Source organism: Cajanus cajan, chromosome 7, assembly GCF_000230855.2.
Source record: "Cajanus cajan strain Asha chromosome 7, NIPB_CcT2T_4, whole genome shotgun sequence".
Taxonomy (NCBI): Eukaryota; Viridiplantae; Streptophyta; class Magnoliopsida; order Fabales; family Fabaceae; genus Cajanus; species Cajanus cajan.
In genome coordinates, this window is record NC_138523.1 from 51,382,092 (window position 1) to 51,402,724 (window position 20,633).

At 26.8% G+C, this 20,633-nt stretch overlaps 2 protein-coding genes across 4 annotated transcripts; both read left to right on the forward strand.

Annotated features, from left to right (window-relative positions):
* Positions 1-2,535: 2,535 nt before the first annotated feature.
* Positions 2,536-7,215, forward strand: LOC109812152 (receptor-like protein EIX2). Of its 3 annotated transcripts, none has more exons than XM_083060022.1 (3): positions 2,536-5,587; positions 5,624-5,799; positions 6,914-7,215. In XM_083060022.1, the coding sequence occupies exons 1-2, from the start codon at positions 3,131-3,133 to the stop codon at positions 5,771-5,773; spliced, it is 2,607 nt and encodes an 868-aa protein (XP_082916148.1). In that variant the 5' UTR covers positions 2,536-3,130; the 3' UTR covers positions 5,774-5,799; positions 6,914-7,215. The 3 variants fall into 3 exon arrangements, with proteins under 3 accessions (XP_082916148.1, XP_082916147.1, XP_020231637.2); XM_083060021.1 differs by having other exon boundaries at positions 2,538-2,756; positions 3,032-5,799; XM_020376048.3 differs by having other exon boundaries at positions 2,943-5,799.
* A 9,460-nt stretch (positions 7,216-16,675) lies between these two features.
* Positions 16,676-18,697, forward strand: LOC109812174 (multifunctional methyltransferase subunit TRM112 homolog A). The gene is made up of 2 exons (XM_020376070.3): positions 16,676-16,832; positions 18,067-18,697. Exon 2 carries the CDS (start codon positions 18,117-18,119, stop codon positions 18,483-18,485), a length of 369 nt encoding a protein of 122 aa, XP_020231659.1. The 5' UTR covers positions 16,676-16,832; positions 18,067-18,116; the 3' UTR covers positions 18,486-18,697.
* Positions 18,698-20,633: the final 1,936 nt, after the last annotated feature.

The following is a 20,633-nucleotide window of genomic DNA, read 5'->3' on the forward strand; positions in this document are numbered from 1 at the left end:
ATTAAAAACAAGTTAAAAATGCTTTCAAATATAAGATAGATACGATATTTGATCATATTTAATAATTAATATTAGTATTTTAGTTTGTATAATATAGAATTAAATATTTATCATGTATATTAAATTTTATAATAAATAAAATATATAAATAAATATTATATTTGAATATATAAATTTTTTTTAAAAATTGTATAAATAAATTTTTTTAAATATATAAATTATATTTAAGATTTATGATAAATAAATTATATTATAGTATAATATTATTTTTATTTTTATTATAATTTATTTTAAAATATTAAAATTTAATTCATAAATAATTAGAATAAATAGAATCAGATTAGATAAGAAGATAAAAAGAATTCCTAAAAATCCTCTGAAGTAAAATTTTTAAGTTGAAGCAAAAGTTTTAAAAATATAATAAATTTAACATATATTATGTTTGAATATATAAATTATATTTAAATATATATATATATATATATATATATATAATATTTTTTTATTTATGATAAATGATTTATATCACAACAAATACGTGAAACAATAACTCCTCTCACGTAACTAAAGGCCTTCATGAATTCAAGGGGAGTGCTTTAGACTTCAATATGAAAATCTTTGACAATATTTTGACATGAAAGCGACAAATAAAGATGACAAATAAATTCGTACTTATGAATAATACTTGAATATGTCCTGACTTTGACGGAGAATATTCGGTTTAATTGAGTACGGATACGGGTAAAACCTGATATATTAAATCGAGTACGAGTACGAATATATACTTATCCGTCCCATTCTTGTCCCCATCCCTGATTTAATTGTATTAAAAAAATTAATATTTAATTATGTGTAATTATTTATTATGATATGAAATATTTGTAGTTGTTTAATTATTAGAAAAATTTTTGATTGAAATATGAGATAGGCAAATAACTTAATTATAGTTGTAAAGACAGGGACAAGGATGAGACAAAACTTATACACTCGATGGGTAAGGATACGAGGATGGATGGGATGAGTTTGAGCCGCAAAGACGAAGATGAGTCCAGTGCTATTCCTAAACTCTAAACCCTAAATCCTAAATTCTAAACTTGTATCCAGTGCTATCCCTAACAACAAACACAAGTCCAACTTAATGGAGTTTGGAGGGATCTACAAAATAGTGATTATGAGGCTAATCTTTGACAAAAACTTAATGAAATGGTCACTCAAGAAGAATTTCTCTATTTCAGAAGTTTAAAGAAACATGTTAAAATATAAATACTTTAATTATCTTTAAATTAATATTTAATTTTAACAAAAATTTAATTTTACATATAAGATGATATGAAATTATAATTTAGCAGATGAATAGACAAAATTGAAATCTTTTTCTAATTGGAAAAGGATTTATTTTATTTTATCTTTAATATTTTAATCTTATTTTCTTTTTCTGTTTATCATACTTAACGTTTCTCTTATATTATATATCTTCTTTTGACTTTTTTTATATTGTAATATAAATATAATTTGCAATTTTATCAGTATTTTATATTATTAAAATCGATATGTTTCATTAAAATTTCTAATTCTTTAAATTTTGTTTCAATTGTGTTTGATAATTTTATATATTTTTATTATTTTATTTGGAAGGGTAGCGGCATGAAGGGTACCTAGAATTTTCCTGCTGTGATAGCCAAGAGTGCCAAGTCAAGTCAATAGCCAAGTAACAGTGCGTGGCTTGACAACATCAAGGAAACGTGTGGACTACGGAGGCGTAGTTGACACGTGAGTCGTGACAAAGACAAGGGCATGTGATTGAATGGGTGGTGCATCAAAGAAAAATATGATTTAATCAGTCTATATAATTATTATATAATTAAAAATTATAATAAACTATATATAAAAATAAATATTATATTTAAATATATCAATTTTTTTAAAATATATAAATTATATTTTAAAGTTACAATAAATAATTTATTTATAATATGAAATTGTTGCTAATTATTTGTTATTTATTTTAAAAATAAAATTATGATTGTAAATAAATAAAATAAAAATTGAATTAGATAAAAATTAAAAGAAATTTTAAAAATTCTCTAATTGAAAATATAAAAAAACGATTATGTTAAAATCAAATTGAAAACGCTTTCAAATACAAGATAGTTAAGATATTTGATCATATTTTAAATTGTGTAATATATATATATATATATATATATATATATATATATAATTTTATAATAAATAAAATATATAAATAAATATTATGTTTGAATATATAAATCATATTTAAAATTTATATAAATAAATAATTTTAAATATATAAATTATATTTAAAATTATGATAAATAATTATATCATAATATTATTTTTAATTTATTTTAAAATATTAAAATCTAATTCATAAATAATTAAAATAAATAAGAATTAAATTAAATAAAAAGTTAAAAAAATAACGAGAATGAAAACAACAAATAAGGAAATAATCTGCTGGCAAATATATATAAGAGCAGTCCCAATGGAAGCATATTATTTGTGAATCAGACTGCTTGGAAGTTACTAAAGTGCTCCCCTTAGAGAAGGAGGACCATAGTCACTGTCATAAACATTGTGGAACCATTGAGGATATTCGTATTCTCTTGAGGAAAAGCTGGTTCACCACCATAGTTCACATAAACAGAGATGCCAATAAGGTCGGAGATAGACTTGCAAGTTGGAACACAACAAAAACTGACTGGGATGAGAACTGGGATATACCACCAAATAACGTACTTGATCTTCTGATGTTAGATAATTTGTCCATCACGTAATCTGCATGTCTTGGGGTTCCGTGATTTGTTTTTTATTTTATTTCTTTCCTTTACTTTCTTTCTTTAATTTCCTGTTGTACCAAAAAAAAATATATATATATAAGAGCAGTCCCAATGAAAGATGCTTATAAGTGCATTCTATTTCAATTATTTGGATTTGACATTCATTTAAGCGACATTTAAGTAATCTATCACAATTTTACTCTAATTAATTATTTATTGTAATTGAACAGAGTAATTTATGGTAGATCAAATATGAAGTATGAAGGAGAAAGTGAAAAGTGTATAAAGAGTTTCCCTCCGTCATTCCAGCCATCATTTCTCTTGTAACCATGAATACATCTCCCTCTCAATATGCAATCATCTTTGCATGCGTGCTATGCGCAGTCATGCCCATCACATGCAGCCTCAATATTCGCTGCCACCAGAAAGACAAACAAGCTCTCTTAAACTTCAAGCAAGGAGTCATAGATCCATCAGACATGCTCTCTTCATGGTCCACTCAACAAGACTGTTGTGAATGGAAAGGTGTTATGTGTGACAACATCACAAGTAGAGTCACTGACCTCACTCTCCCATGTTCTACAACTCTTCCTACTTATATTGACCAAGAAGATAAGTCACACTGCCTCACAGGTTCCATCTACCTATCCTTCTTGTTGGTGGAATTAGAATTTCTAGATTACTTGAATTTGAGGAATAATGACTTCTTAGCTATCCAATTTAATTATTCTATGCATAGTTGGGATTGTCATAATAACTTATCTCTAGCTACTCCTCCTCCTCAGTGTCTAAACTCTTCAGCTATTCGACATCTTGATTTATCAGAAAACCAGAATCTTGTCATCAATAGTCTCCAATGGCTTTCCCGCATTTCCTCCTTGGAATATCTCAACCTCGGCGGCGTTGATCTTCACAAAGAAGCTAACTGGCTTCAATTAGTGACTCCCCTTCCCTCACTTTCAGTGCTTTATATGGTTGAATGTCAACTTAAAGACTTGAGTCCATCTCTTCAATATGCAAATTTTACTGCACTCAAATATCTTGCTCTGGCTGGCAATGAATTTCCCTCAGAATTGCCTAAATGGTTATTCAATCTTACTTGTGGTATCTCTCGAATTGATCTTAGAAGTTGTTCTTTAAAAGGCCAACTACCAAAAGAATTGTTAAATATTCAAGATTTGGAAGCCTTGGTCTTGGAAGACAATAACTTGAATGGACCAATTCCAGATTGGTTAGGCGAACTTGGACATCTACAATATCTTGTTCTCGCAGGAAACATGTTTTCTGGATCTATTCCCACAAGTTTGGGAAATCTATCATCCTTAATTGACTTGCTTGTTGGCAGTAATCAATTGTCAGGAGCTGTGTCTCAGAGAAATTTTGCCAAAATGTCGAAATTAAAGGATTTGGATATATCATTATCACCACCATTAATCTTTGATTTTGACCCCCACTGGGTTCCACCTTTTCAACTTGAACAAATAGCTCTCGGATTTGTAAGTCCTCACTTTCCTGCGTGGTTATATACACAAAGATCTATTGAAAGTTTAGCTATTTTTGAATCGTCATTTGAAGCCCATGACAAATTTTGGAATTTTGTATCAAGAGTGCCTGAACTTGAAATAGAAGATAATTCGATAAATGGGAATCTTTCAAACGTGGTGTTGAACTCTACATTCATATCTTTGTCATCGAATGGTCTAAAAGGTTTCCTACCTCGACTATCACCTACTGTGGCCTTTCTCGACATATCAAACAACCTATTATCAGGAAACATCTCTCCCCTCTTGTGTAATCAAAAGATGTTGAATGGGAAAAGCAATTTGTTGTTCTTGGACATATCTTGGAATCATCTATCCGGGGAGCTTACAAATTGCTGGGAAAGGTGGAATTCTTTGGTTCGTATTAACTTGGGAAGCAACAAGTTAACAGGCAACATACCTTCATCAATGGGCTTGTTATCTAAGCTTTCCTCACTTCATCTGCATGAGAATAAGCTCTATGGAGAGATTCCTCCCTCACTGCAAAACTGCCACTCTTTATTGATCTTTAATGTTCGTGAAAATAGTTTATCAGGAAATATACCAAACTGGATACCACATGGTGCAATGATTCTCCAAATAAGGTCCAATAATTTTAGTGGCAATATCCCAACACAGATATGTCAAATGTCTTCACTTATTATTTTGGATATTGCAGATAACACAATCTCAGGACATATACCCAGTTGTCTTTATAATATTACAGCCTTAGTTTTTAACCATGCTTCCGGCAACAAGCTCACTTTTTTCTTTCCTTCATTTCATAATCGTATCTTGATCAATAGAGATAGTCTTGAGCTGCTTATAAAAGGTCAAATATCAGAATATGGAAAGAACTTACACTTTGTGACCTTAATTGATATGTCAAGTAACAATTTGTCCGGAACAATACCTCCCCAAATGTTGAGTCTCACTGGATTGTTCTCCTTGAACTTGTCCCACAACAAATTAACAGGAAAAATACCGAATGAGATTGGCAACATGAAAAACTTGGAGTCCCTTGATTTTTCAACAAATCAACTTTGGGGTGAAATTCCTAAGAGCATGTCCAGTTTGTCCTTTCTTAGTTTCTTAAACCTGTCATACAATAATTTGACAGGCAAAATACCATCAGGCACACAACTTGAGGGGTTCAGTGCACTCAGCTATATCGGCAATCCTGATCTCTGTGGACCTCCACTTACAAAAACATGCCATCATGATGGTAAACCTAAAGAAACAAAGGCAACAGATGAAGGTGGGAGTGAATCTGGATTTTTGTCATGGTTTTATATTGGAATAGAATCTGGATTTGCGACGGGCTTTTTGGGAGTTTTATGTGCCATTTTCTTAAACACAAAATGGAGACACGCTTATTTCAAGTTTCTTTATGGCTTGAGAGACCGACTTTATGTCATGGTGGTCATCAAAATGAATTCCTTTCGTCGTTGAATTGAACATGTTGCATAGCCTTACTGGTAAGTATAACCTTTTGGTTCAAATTTCTTTCTTTTAAACTAGGTAGATATGGACAAAGATAGATAGAGACAGGAAAGGGTTATTTTCACATTCTCATTTTTCATATTCATTTAAAATGAGTAGTTTTCAATACAATTATTTTTATTAATTAAAATTTATTAAAAAAATACAAGATTAGAAAGAAGAAAAAAAAGTCATTAAATAAAATATAAAATTAATCAAATTTTATGTTTTTTTTAATAAATTATAACCAATTAAGAAAAGAATGTTTAAAAGAATTTGTGTTGATAACATAAATATAAATAAACTTTTATAGTAGTTACAATGTTTAAATACTAATGTTGGAACCAAATATTTTATTGAACATGTAATTTAGTTATTAAATTTCGTATTTCTCAAGATTCTTATTGTCAATTATTTTTTATATATTATTTAAATTATAATAATTTAGTTAAAAATAAAAAACAAACCAACTCATATATTATAAAAGCAAATGACTATTTTACCTAACAACATTTTTACTTTTTAGAAATTATTACTTGACAAAAATATTTTTAAGAATCTTTTTAACTTCTTATTTAATTCAAGTTTGTTTTTATTGTGTCTATTTATAAATTAAATTTTAATATTTTAAAATAAATTATCAACAATTAAAAATAATTTTATACTACAATATAAATGTATACCTTAAATTTAAAACATATCACACACTAGATAATATTTTTATAAATTACTTTTTGTCAAATAATTTTAAAAATTCTTTTAATCTCTTATTTATTTAAATTTTTAATGTGAATCAATTATGTTTTTATAAATATTCTTTATTAATAAAATCAATAAATATTTTACACCAACAAATCTATAACATAGTAAAAACAAAATCCACATAATGGAATCTAACAAATGAATTTTCTTAACGGAAACAAAGCTCTAAAACCAACAAGTTTGCTTCTTATTAGAATTAGGGACATTATAAACATCAATTCAAGGAAATTCTACCACGCATTAAAATTGTGAAGTAGCGAAATTATATGATAAATGAGTCACTAAATTTTTTCTGCTTACCGATTTGAATCACTCTGATAATACTTCTATATTATCTTATATCCTTAGGCATTCTTCATTCTTCAAAAGGGAATGATCATCAAATACAAGGGAGAAAAGGACGTTTATGTAATTCTAATGACAACCACAAGCAGTGCCTGCATTGATGAGCTGAAAAATTAGGTCTTTTTATAGTTAGTTAATATATTTTCTTTCTTTATGTAGTCGTCGTGATGGTTTTGTTATTTATCTCTTTTTATTTATTTATTTGTTATGTATTAATGTATTATGCAAAACAAATAAACAATGAATCAATGGTGCATGAGTATTGCTTATTATATAGCATTACTATAGGAAATATGTAGTTTTAACATCCCTCTTTTAAGTGAGATGATTGTGTTCATTTTGTTTCGATATGAAGTGTCTTCTATACATCAAAGAATGTTTAGCCAAAAGTGGACCATCCTTTATGAAATTAAAAATGATAAAGCAAAACATTAAACAGATTTCAACCTTCTAATCAATAGCTTCGCTTAATATCAAAGCACTAAATACTATTATAGGAGGTGACAATTACAGAAAAGCTATACAAAATAATAATAAAGAGCATCATCATCCACTGAATATACCATCCAACTATTTTTATAACTACGTGTACCATGGTTATGGGATAAAAGAAAATTTAAAAAATCAGAGACAATGGTTTCCAAATATAAGTAAGGTTGATGTGTGTTAATTAATAATTTTTATAGGCTTAACTCTTAATAGGGTTTATTTTTATCCCTTAAAATTATAATAATATCAATAGAATTTGAATTTAAAATTTTGTAAATATTATCAAACTCTCATCAATTAAGTCAATCATAATAATTCTTAATAGTATTTTTTTATTAATTGAACCGTTCCCTAGTTTTATCGTGACATCACAACCATCCACACATTATTTTAATCTATTTTCAAGTCCATATCCATTTTTAGTTCATAATGTCCTACCAGTTTCCCAAATTTATACTTTGTCACAATCAACTGGTCAGAAGAAATTCAATTTTAGAAATCAAGAAAATAGAGTGAGAGGATAAACCCATTCGAGAAAAGCTTGGCACAAGAAGTGAGTCATCCTTAGTAGAGAGGAAATTACAAAGCTAAACAACACATAGGTAGTTAATGGACAAACCATGCATATAGGTTCTTCACAATCTCACCGGAAGCTTAAAAATGAGTTTTGCATACAACATCAAATAACATATGTAAAAAACATAAAATTTCTCTTTTCATCGAGTATGTTGCTGAACATACTTTACCATTAATTGACCTCAATCCAAACACTTAATATATCAAAAGTTGAACAAATTATCAATGACTCAGCATATCAAATTATAAATGATTGATATTTAGAGTTAAAAAATATTGTTTGATAACAAGATTTGTTTTAGATGTATGTTATTATTTAAGTTTAAATATGTTTAAACTACTTTTAATTAAGTCAATTTTCATATTACTATTTCTTAAGAAAAATTTCTAAAAATATATGACTAATTTTTTTTCTTCAATTTAGTACTTGATGTTAATCCCTCTTTATTAAGTGATGATGTGACTGACGGACTATCACGTCATCATCCAACAATGTCTGTCACGTCATCTAAATATATGTGGACTACCGTTTGAGTAGTATTGGATGCAACCTATAATTATACTTTTTGTATCTAAAAAGAACAAAATATAGAATATTAATATATATTATTAATAAAGGGATTACCCAAATTAGTGTTCACATTCTTTGGACAAATTTGTCCCTTAAATTACCTCTCTAATTATATTTTTTCTCTAATATTTTTTCAAAAACTGTACAAAATATCTTAGCAACCTTTTATTATAATTATGACTACAACTATCCAAAATATTTTAGCAACCTCTTATTATTAACCATTCACTTTTATTTGTTTTAAAAATACAGATATACAAAATATCTTTAATATGCTAGTTAAAATAATTAAGGTAATAGTGAATGTTTTAAATTCAATTATTTTTTTATTTATATAAAAAAATATAATTATATATAATTTACTTTTGTATTTTATTTTAAATTTTAAATATATTATGAATAATAATTTTTATTACGGGGGGTGTATTGGTTTAGGATTTCATAGGATTTTAAAAGACTTTTTTTTAGTAAAAAAATCCATTGGTATTCAATCAGGATTTTATGTCACTTAAAAACAATCCAGTAGTATTCAATCTGGATTTTCAAGATTTTTTAAAGAGTCCATTAAAATCCATTGGTATTCATTTGAAATTTTTTATAACTTAAAAACAATCCATTGGTATTCAAAAATATAAGGATTTTAACTAAAAAAAGTCCTTTAAAATCCTAATCCAATACACCCCCTACATTTAATTTTATTTCTTTTTTTATCAATATTTACTTTTTATTAAAATTTATTTTATTCTTTCATTTTATTAATTTTTAATATTTTATTTTTTGAAATATTATAATTTATTTAGACACTAACGAGGTATTTTTAATTTCTTACTTTAAATTTATTTTTAATTTTCAACTTATTAATTATAATTTAATTTGTTTTGTTATATATTACAAGTAGTAATTTTATCTCCAAAGATAAAAATAGCATATTATTTTTTATAAAAATATAATGTTAAAAGGTGAATTAATATATTGAAAAGTAAGATCAATAGTATAAGTAACAAAATTTATCGTTAATAATATATTAATATTCAAAATAAATTATACTTAATTTTATTATTTACATAAAATAATAAATATTACTTAATTAAATAATGTGTATAAAATTAATTTAATTATTTTAATTAGAAATATTATTATTTTCTTAATCATTTTAATTAATATTTTATATTTTATTAAATATTCTAATATTAAATTAATTAAAATTAATGATTAGAACTAAAAAAAATTCTAAGTACCTGTCTAATATAAAGATTAAGGCTAAAACTCTATTTTGGTCCCTTATATTAATTGTTTCTTTCAATTTAGGGGGGTGTATTGGTTTAGGATTTCGTAGGATTTTAAAAGACTTTTTTTTAGTAAAAAAATCCATTGGTATTCAATCAGGATTTTATGTCACTTAAAAACAATCCAGTAGTATTCAATCTGGATTTTCAAGATTTTTTAAAGAGTCCATTAAAATCCACTGGTATTCATTTGAGATTTTTTATAACTTAAAAACAATCCATTGGTATTCAAAAATATAAGGATTTTAAAGGATTGTTGTATGAGAGGGATTTTGAAGGACTTTCTAGTGTTATCTATAAATACCAAATTCATAAAACAATCCCATCCAAACCCATCGGATTTTGAAGGATTGTTTGAAGTGACTTTTCAAGAATTTTCAAGTGAATTTTTCATCTTTTTTTTTCTATGCTTCTGTCTTCATCATTTTTTCTCTGCTAATAATACTGTACTATTGTTCATTGCTCATATATAATATTGTAGTACTGTTCTCATCCCATTCCCCTATTTTGTGAAACTCCAATATGTAAATGATAGTGTCATTGATTAACTCTATTTTTCTGTTCGTTCTCTTTAATTGACTTGTTTTATTTTATTCTATATAGTTGAATTTGTTCCTTTATATAACACAAAAAAAAAATGCTTAAAATTTCAACTTTTAAGTGATAATTTTTTTTATAACACACGTCAAGAAAAGAAAAAGGTGAAAGATGAAATTGATATCATAATCTCTACAATATATATATATATATATATATATATATATATATATATATATATATATATAAAAGATGAATTTGTTAGGGTTTCAGTGAGTAGAATGAGATGAAAATGGATTTTAGTTGGGGGAAGAACCCTCTCAGCATAAAAACGGCGATTTCTCTCCTTCCTTAAGTTTGTTACTCTTATCCCCTTCTTTTACGACTCAACAATTATTTTATTTTTTTTACTATGAATTTTTTTTTATTTTTATATTGTGAAATTATGACTTTTTTATATTTTAAAAAAAGAAAATTAACATATGACATTGCAATATCTAATTTTTTAGGGTTTAGGATCTATGTCTTCATTAACTTATTTTTTAAAAGAGGAAATATTGTTAAAATATTTGTTAGAATAATTTACATTTATAAATATCGTTAAAAATTATCATATAATATATAACTAAAATAATATATATATATATATATATATACATATATATATATATATTCTATATATCTAAATGTTTATTCTTTAAATAATAATAATAATTATATATAATAATTATTATTATTATACTAATATTATATATATTGCATATGTAATTAGGTAAATATTTTTTTGGTGAATTGTAGATTTTCTAATTGATGCCAATTTTTAGCTTCATTTCGAGGTGTAAGATATCATCTACAAAATTTTGCAGGTCAGGGTAATGATCCTGAAAATGAGAAAGAATTGTTCAATCTTCGTCATGCGTATTTAAGGAATGTGATCGAGAAAATATTTGGTATTTTTAAATCAAGGTTCACAATTTTTAAGTCAGCACCTCCATTTTTATTTAAGACACAAGTAGAACTTGTGTTAGTATGTGCAACACTACATAACTTTTTACGTAAAGAATATCGTTCTGATGAATTTCCAATTAAAGTGGTGGATGAACCTTCATCTTCAACGTTACTAGTTAATGAAGATCATACTTTTGAACCTATTATTCAAACCCAGGAGCAAGAGCGAAAAGACGTTAATGTTTGGAGGACTAGTATAGCTATGGATATGTGGGTGAATGCTATTTAAGATGATAACATATTATGAAGAATTATTATTATTATTATTTATCTAGACATTATTATTTTTTATTATTTTTGTCTTTGACTCTTTTTAAATTTGAATGTATGAAATTATTTTTGAAATCTTATCAAATGTCAAAAATTCACGAAAATTCTACAAAATCCCACAAAATCCATTAAAATCCTGATTTAAAAGTCTTGCAGAATCCATTAAAATCTTGATTTTAAGTCTTGTAGAATCCTACAAAATCTTAAAAGTCATGAAAATCCTGCAAAGTCTTTTAAAATATGCAGGATTTTTTTTAACTAAAAAAGTCCTTTAAAATCCTAATCCAATACACCCCCTACATTTAATTTTATTTCTTTTTTTATCAATATTTACTTTTTATTAAATTTTTTTTTATTCTTTCATTTTATTAATTTTTAATATTTTATTTTTTGAAATATTATAATTTATTTAGACACTAACGAGGTATTTTTAATTTCTTACTTTAAATTTATTTTTAATTTTCAACTTATTAATTATAATTTAATTTGTTTTGTTATATATTACAAGTAGTAATTTTATCTCCAAAGATAAAAATAGCATATTATTTTTTATAAAAATATAATGTTAAAAGGTGAATTAATATATTGAAAAGTAAGATCAATAGTATAAGTAACAAAATTTGTCGTTAATAATATATTAATATTCAAAATAAATTATACTTAATTTTATTATTTACATAAAATAATAAATATTACTTAATTAAATAATGTGTATAAAATTAATTTAATTATTTTAATTAGAAATATTATTATTTTCTTAATCATTTTAATTAATATTTTATATTTTATTAAATATTCTAATATTAAATTAATTAAAATTAATGATTAGAACTAAAAAAAATTCTAAGTACCTGTCTAATATAAAGATTAAGGCTAAAACTCTATTTTGGTCCCTTATATTAATTGTTTCTTTCAATTTAGGGGGGTGTATTGGTTTAGGATTTCGTAGGATTTTAAAAGACTTTTTTTTAGTAAAAAAATCCATTGGTATTCAATCAGGATTTTATGTCACTTAAAAACAATCCAGTAGTATTCAATCTGGATTTTCAAGATTTTTTAAAGAGTCCATTAAAATCCATTGGTATTCATTTGAGATTTTTTATAACTTAAAAACAATCCATTGGTATTCAAAAATATAAGGATTTTAAAGGATTGTTGTATGAGAGGGATTTTGAAGGACTTTCTAGTGTTATCTATAAATACCAAATTCATAAAACAATCCCATCCAAACCCATCGGATTTTGAAGGATTGTTTGAAGTGACTTTTCAAGAATTTTCAAGTGAATTTTTCATCTTTTTTTTTCTATGCTTCTGTCTTCATCATTTTTTCTCTGCTAATAATACTGTACTATTGTTCATTGCTCATATATAATATTGTAGTACTGTTCTCATCCCATTCCCCTATTTTGTGAAACTCCAATATGTAAATGATAGTGTCATTGATTAGCTCTATTTTTCTGTTCGTTCTCTTTAATTGACTTGTTTTATTTTATTCTATATAGTTGAATTTGTTCCTTTATATAACACAAAAAAAATGCTTAAAATTTCAACTTTTAAGTGATAATTTTTTTTATAACACACGTCAAGAAAAGAAAAAGGTGAAAGATGAAATTGATATCATAATCTCTACAATATATGTATATATATATATATATATAAAAGATGAATTTGTTAGGGTTTCAGTGAGTAGAATGAGATGAAAATGGATTTTAGTTGGGGGAAGAACCCTCTCAGCATAAAAACGGCGATTTCTCTCCTTCCTTAAGTTTGTTACTCTTATCCCCTCCTTTTACGACTCAACAATTATTTTATTTTTTTTACTATGATTTTTTTTTTTATTTTTATATTGTGAAATTAGGACTTTTTTATATTTTAAAAAAAGAAAATTAACATATGACATTGCAATATCTAATTTTTTAGGGTTTAGGATCTATGTCTTCATTAACTTATTTTTTAAAAGAGGAAATATTGTTAAAATATTTGTTAGAATAATTTACATTTATAAATATCGTTAAAAATTATCATATAATATATAACTAAAATAATATATATATATATACATATATATATATATATATATTCTATATATCTAAATGTTTATTCTTTAAATAATAATAATTATTATATATAATAATTATTATTATTATACTAATATTATATATATTGCATATGTAATTAGGTAAATATTTTTTTGGTGAATTGTAGATTTTCTAATTGATGCCAATTTTTAGCTTCATTTCGAGGTGTAAGATATCATCTACAAAATTTTGCAGGTCAGGGTAATGATCCTGAAAATGAGAAAGAATTGTTCAATCTTCGTCATGCGTATTTAAGGAATGTGATCGAGAAAATATTTGGTATTTTTAAATCAAGGTTCACAATTTTTAAGTCAGCACCTCCATTTTTATTTAAGACACAAGTAGAACTTGTGTTAGTATGTGCAACACTACATAACTTTTTACGTAAAGAATGTCGTTCTGATGAATTTCCAATTAAAGTGGTGGATATGAACCTTCATCTTCAACGTTACTAGTTAATGAAGATCATACTTTTGAACCTATTATTCAAACCCAGGAGCAAGAGCGAAAAGACGCTAATGTTTGGAGGACTAGTATAGCTATGTATATGTGGGTGAATGCTATTTAAGATGATAAGATATTATGAAGAATTATTATTATTATTATTTATCTAGACATTATTATTTTTTATTATTTTTGTCTTTGACTCTTTTTAAATTTGAATGTATGAAATTATTTTTGAAATCTTATCAAATGTCAAAAATTCACGAAAATTCTACAAAATCCCACAAAATCCATTAAAATCCTGATTTAAAAGTCTTGCAGAATCCATTAAAATCTTGATTTTAAGTCTTGTAGAATCCTACAAAATCTTAAAAGTCATGAAAATCCTGCAAAGTCTTTTAAAATCTGCAGGATTTTTTTTAACTAAAAAAGTCCTTTAAAATCCTAATCCAATACACCCCCCTTAGTCTCACTTTTATTTTTTGTTTCAATTTGGTCCCAAACTAATTAATTGGTTTCAATTTAGTCCCAAATTAATTAATTAGATGCATACGTGGATGCCACGTCGATGACAATTTTTTTGAAAAAATTTGGAACCGGAACGGCCCGTTCTGAAACCGGAACGGGCCGTTTCAGATTCAAAAACTAACACACAACCAGTGTAGCAAAACAGGCTGTTCTGGCTTCAAAACGGTCCGTTCCAAAACTGAAAATAGAATATTCTTCCTTAATTGTGTTTTTGATCGCTCAAGTATTATAATTATGCAATTTTGATCCCTAAGGTTTTAATTGAGTAATTTGAGTTCTTAAAATATTACAGTTGTGTAATTTTAGTCTCACAATTTTTAATTGAACAATTTTAATCTCTCAAATATCACAATTGTGTAATTCTAGTCTTTCTCATTAAAAATTTAATAATATTAAAATATATATATATATATATATATATATATATATATATATATATATAATGTTTTAAAACTATATAATTATTTGCTTATTTAAATTAACGTATATTATAATTTTTTTTAATGTATCAAATGATATATATTTATTATTACTAAATAAATAAAATTTATATATTATTAGTATTTTAATATTACTGATAAATTAATATCAATAATATTTTTACTATATTTATAAAACAATTAATAATTTGATAACTATAACTTAATATATATTAATATACTTTTACAAAAATATAAATATATAAGATCAGATATATATTTCTAATTAATATACTTATATTTTTGTAAAAATATATTAATATATAACAAGTTATATTTATCAAATTATTAGTTTATCTATAAATATGTTAATATTATTAATTTTTAATGGGAGAAACTAAAATCATACTATTATGATATTCGAGGGATTAAAATTGTTCAATTAAAAATTGAAGGACCAAAATCGTGCAATTGCAATTCTTTAAGGACTAAAATTACCCAATTAAAATCTTGGGGATCAAAATTGCACAATTGTAATACTTGAAGGATAAAAAATGTAATTAAACCAATATTCTTTATTAATTTTATTAAAAAATATAATAATTTTGGAAAATATTTTTTTATGGTAAAAATTTTAAAATTACTTATTTTTATAAAATACAATTGTCTTATAAATAGAGTAATAATTTTTTCTTTTTTTCTTTCTGTTTGAAGAAATATTTAAGTATCACTTTCTAATTTTTTGCAACTTATTTAAAATTAGAGAAATAAAATGATAAAAATTAATAAGATAAACATAATAAAATAAAATATAAAAAAAATATTAATATATTTATTTTATTAGATATAACAACATAATTAAAATATAATTAATAATATATATTTTATATAAAAAAAATGAAACTGGAACGGCCCGTTCTGAAACTGGAACGGGCCATTCTAGTTTCACTTTTGGTGTGTTAATTTTGCACCTGGGCCGTTCCGGGTGCATAATTAACACACCAAAAGTGCAACCAGAACGGTTCATTCCGGTTTCAGAACGGACCGTTCTGGGTCCAGGTGTTTTCAAAAAAATTTCGTGGCATCCACGTATGCATCTACGTGGCATCCACGTATGCATCTACGTGACATCCACGTGGCCAAAAGTTAATTCCGTTTAAATAATTTGGACGGAAGTCCCAGATTGAAACCAATTAATTAATTTGAGACTAAATTGAAACCAATTAATTAATTTGGGATCAAATTGAAACAAAAAATAAAAGTGAGATTAAATTGAAACAAATAATTAATATAAGGGACCAAAATAGGTTTTTAGGCTAAAGATTAAAAGATAACACTAAGAAAATGTTAAGAACTTAAAGATAAAAAAATAAAATTACATATTAAAATAAGACAATTATATTTATAGAAACTTTGGAAGTGAAAACGTATTTAAGGTTTTTTTATATAAATTAATGTTTGTTTGTTACTTTGTTTAATCTAATTTTGAATAAATAATAATTATTATACAAATTAACGATATTAATCAATCAGTGTATTTAAATTAAATTAAATTTAAAGATAAATTTCTTAATTCCATAATCAATCCTTGGAGAAACCCTCATCACTCATCACTGCAGCTCGCAGCTCGCAGCTCGCAGCACACGCCTACAGTCAGCACACTCGTCCCCGTCGTCCTCCATAGACACGTCTCGCCGGAGCGTTGCGTCGTGTTAGGTACCCTCTCTTTTAGTTCCCTTTTCTCGTCTCTCAAGCTGATTCTGTTTCTCACTATAGGGTTCTGGACATCAAACTTCAAACCTTCTTCTGTCAATTAACCCACAATACATACCAGCACAACAACAAAAAAAACCCCAAATTAATGCCTTTTTTTCTTTTGCTTCATCCAAATTATTGTTGAAACTAAAAAGGGGTGATTTTGTCCGTCGAAATTAGTGGCTTTTCTTTTTAACACAACCCGTGGTTTTGATGCATCTCATATTTTCTAATTCACCGCTTGCGGGTCCCTAGTCTTCCAAATTCTGTAATTACATCCTCTTAATTGTGAAATGTTTGTATCTGTGTTGAACCAATTGTGACTTCTCCATACATTGGTTCTGTTTGATAAAAATCTACCTCATTGACCTGTGGTTTTGAGCACCAACATTCTTTTCACACACTTTAAGTGAGAGGATGAGGTATGCTTTCTATAGCTACATGGGCTGTGAAGTGTAAACTCTAAACCGATTGTGTATACTTGAATCGGCATCTTTAGGGTTTGCTGTTTCAAAGTGGATTTTGTGAGGACACGGAGTATGAAACTATGGTAACCATATGTATAATCTGTAGAGTTGGATTGGAATATGTTTTTAATGTATCAGATCGTTTCTTTGGAATGGAAACGAAAATAGAAGAAAATTGAGCATAAGTAAGGAATTGGATTGATGTAAAACAATAAACTCTGTTGTACAAGTTACTTTGAAAGTAGTCTTGTACAATGCTGTAAATGGCCATGTTTCTTCTCTAGATAATGTAGGTGTTTGTTGAGTAAATTTAATTCTATCTTTCTGTTAACATAGTTGTTTTAAGTTGCAAGCTATTTTGGTATAAAAATAAAATAAAATTAGAGGTTCAAGTGTTGATGTGGCCAATTATGTCACTCTTGCATAAATTGTTTACTATAGATTTGGGCATTAGGATATTTTCAAAAATAATAATTTAGCATTGGTAGTTGATATTGTTGTTTAGCTTAGTGTTTAGAATTTAAGCACTCCGATTTTGACATTTTTCTATTGTACTTTGTTCAAGATTATGTCTTGGTTATTATTGCATTAATTTTTATTTTTCCTAAGTTGTGATATGTTCAAACACCGTGAAGCAACAACTGAAACACAGAACAAACAGAATTCATTGGGATTATTTATTGTATGGATGTTTGATTGTGTTGTTTAATTGTATTTTGAACTTGTAGGGCTAAGTGCCAAGTGCTGAAGCTGCTGATATTGTGACTTGTTGGTAAAGATGAGACTGCTAACACATAACATGCTGTCATCGAACATTAAGGGTGTGGTGAATGGATTTCCATTGCGCATTGAAGCAGAGAAAGTGGTGGAAAAGACAGTGGAAATGAACGGTGAGTTTCTGAAAAAGATGTTTGAGAAGATTGATTGGAAGGCTTTTGTGGATGCATCGCGGGCCATGGGATACACTGAACTACCTGAGGAGGCTGACTCTTCCATGCTGGATTCTGATGAGTTTTTGAACAGGTTTCACCATGCTCTCTTGGAACTCCACCTTGAAGAAGGCGCCCTTGTTTGCCCCGAGACTGGAAGACGCTTTCCCGTTAATAAGGGAATTCCAAATATGCTTCTTCACGAGGATGAGGTCTGAGTTTTGCTATTAATTATCAGCTTCACCTGTTTAGTGGCACTAGGTTTTTTGACTCCAGTTAAGAATGTTGGTGATGGAACTGAATCAGAATTTATAGTTGTGGGTGTCAAGTTTTTAACAAATGTATTTGGTTGGGCTATTCTTGGATAGTTTGATTATTCCCAATTTCACGTTATATTAAACCGCAGCAATAGCGTAAGGCTTTTATTTTATTTGTATGTGTTTCTATTACTATCTCCTACCTTTTGTATTGATGCCAGTTGTTCTTGAATGAGTGTTTATTTCCCCTCTAGAACATGTCTTATGCCCACAAAGCATACTTTTCTGAAGGCAAACTAAGATACATATCAATATCTGTTAAGTCTGATAGTTTTGCCTAGATAATCCCTCAGCTGAAAAAGCATACGCTGGATGGGTTGGATGTTGCGTCTAGGTTGTTCAGATGAAACAGGTTTCACGTTGCTCATAGATTGATGAGAAAATGAAATGTCATTCTAAAAAATTTAATTCAAATATTTCCTTTGTTTTATGATACAATAATGTTATTTCTGACATAAATAGCAGTCTGGAAGTCCATCACCGACACACACTTTCAAAATGGAGATGTCATGCTATTTTTAACTGTTTAATTGGGAAATTATATGTTTAAGTTTAACCTCCAACAGGCAACAACACATTCTTTTCTTTCATCATCTTCGCACCAAAGACTGCGCTTGAGCATAAGTTACATTTATGAATTATTTGGTAACGACTGAAAGAGTGGCCTGTTACGAGATTGGAATTTTGATGGTAATGGATTAGTGAAGAAGAAGACTAAGGACTTCTATTGTGAAATAGTTTTTTCCTTTGATTGAAAGAGAGGGATTCCTTTTGGGACACCTTGGAGCATGAGATATGGCTCTATTACAGTATTACTACCTTAAATTTGTTGTTAGTTCAGCTGAACCGTACCGTCGGTTCTCTTGTAAAAGAGTGAAAGCATTTGGGATGTTACCATGTTCTACTTGATAGCAGGCCTTTTACCATTGGTTTTTCTATCTCACTATAAATTTATAATTAGATTTAAAACAATGATCATTTAAAGTAGTTTATAGGAATTTGGCATGAGGCTAAAATATTAATGACGGATAAAAAGTGATATTATGATCATTTATAATTATATAATGATGTAATTTTTTTTATAATATTAATGTATGAATTATTTATTCTCAAAATCATATTACGCGGACATTTTATAGTATCGGTGTAATATTATTTATTCTTAAAATTATATTACATAAACACAGTAGGATATTGTTTGCAGTTAAATCTAATGTCGAATTGTTTTAATTTTTTTAACAAAAGCACTTTCAAGAAGAAATGTGTAATGACTTGATAGGTTATTACACTTAACGGTTCAACTATTAGTAGTACAGAAATATAACAACTACTTAAGATTCACATAATTATAAAACTTGGATATACATGTCATAATATATATACGCATACAAACACGTATGCACACACAACTAAAAGTATATATGTATAACTAAAAGTTTATCAATTACTGAATCATAAAACAAGTATAAACATATACATGGTAATCATGTACTAAAGTATAAAAAGAAATTATAATTGTCAGTCAAACAACACTACAACAATTAACTACTCTAAAGTAACTCAAGATTGATATTACCAGCATCAATATGGCCTCAAAACAAGCTTCAACCTATCCTTGTTCTACTATCATATTAAGTATGACCACCGTAGTTCAATCACATGGAAAACATACAAAGGTAAATAGTATTCAAAAATAGACAAAATAAATAGTATAAAAGTAGGAGTTTCAACCCTACTAATATAAATAACTGGACAACCTTATCCACACATCATAAACTATATCAACTCCTCCATATACAACACTATCAACCTATCATGTAATAGCACAACACACTAATCAACTAGAGCAACACGTCACATGACATATGCATCATACAACTCAACAACTTAACCAAATAGGCACAACAATCAACTACATATGCATAAAATTAACTACAGGTATTGTCACGTATTTTAATTAGAGGATCTTCTACAATATCAAGGAAACCAAGAAAGAAAGAAAAAGAGAAGGGATAAGGTTTGAGCAATTCTAAAGCTCTACACCAAACT

Excerpts from the sequence above, each read along its gene's own strand:
- LOC109812152 (XM_083060021.1), top strand. The coding sequence starts at position 3,131 with ATGAATACATCTCCCTCTCAATATGCAATCATCTTTGCATGCGTGCTA.
- LOC109812174 (XM_020376070.3), top strand. The coding sequence starts at position 18,117 with ATGAGACTGCTAACACATAACATGCTGTCATCGAACATTAAGGGTGTG.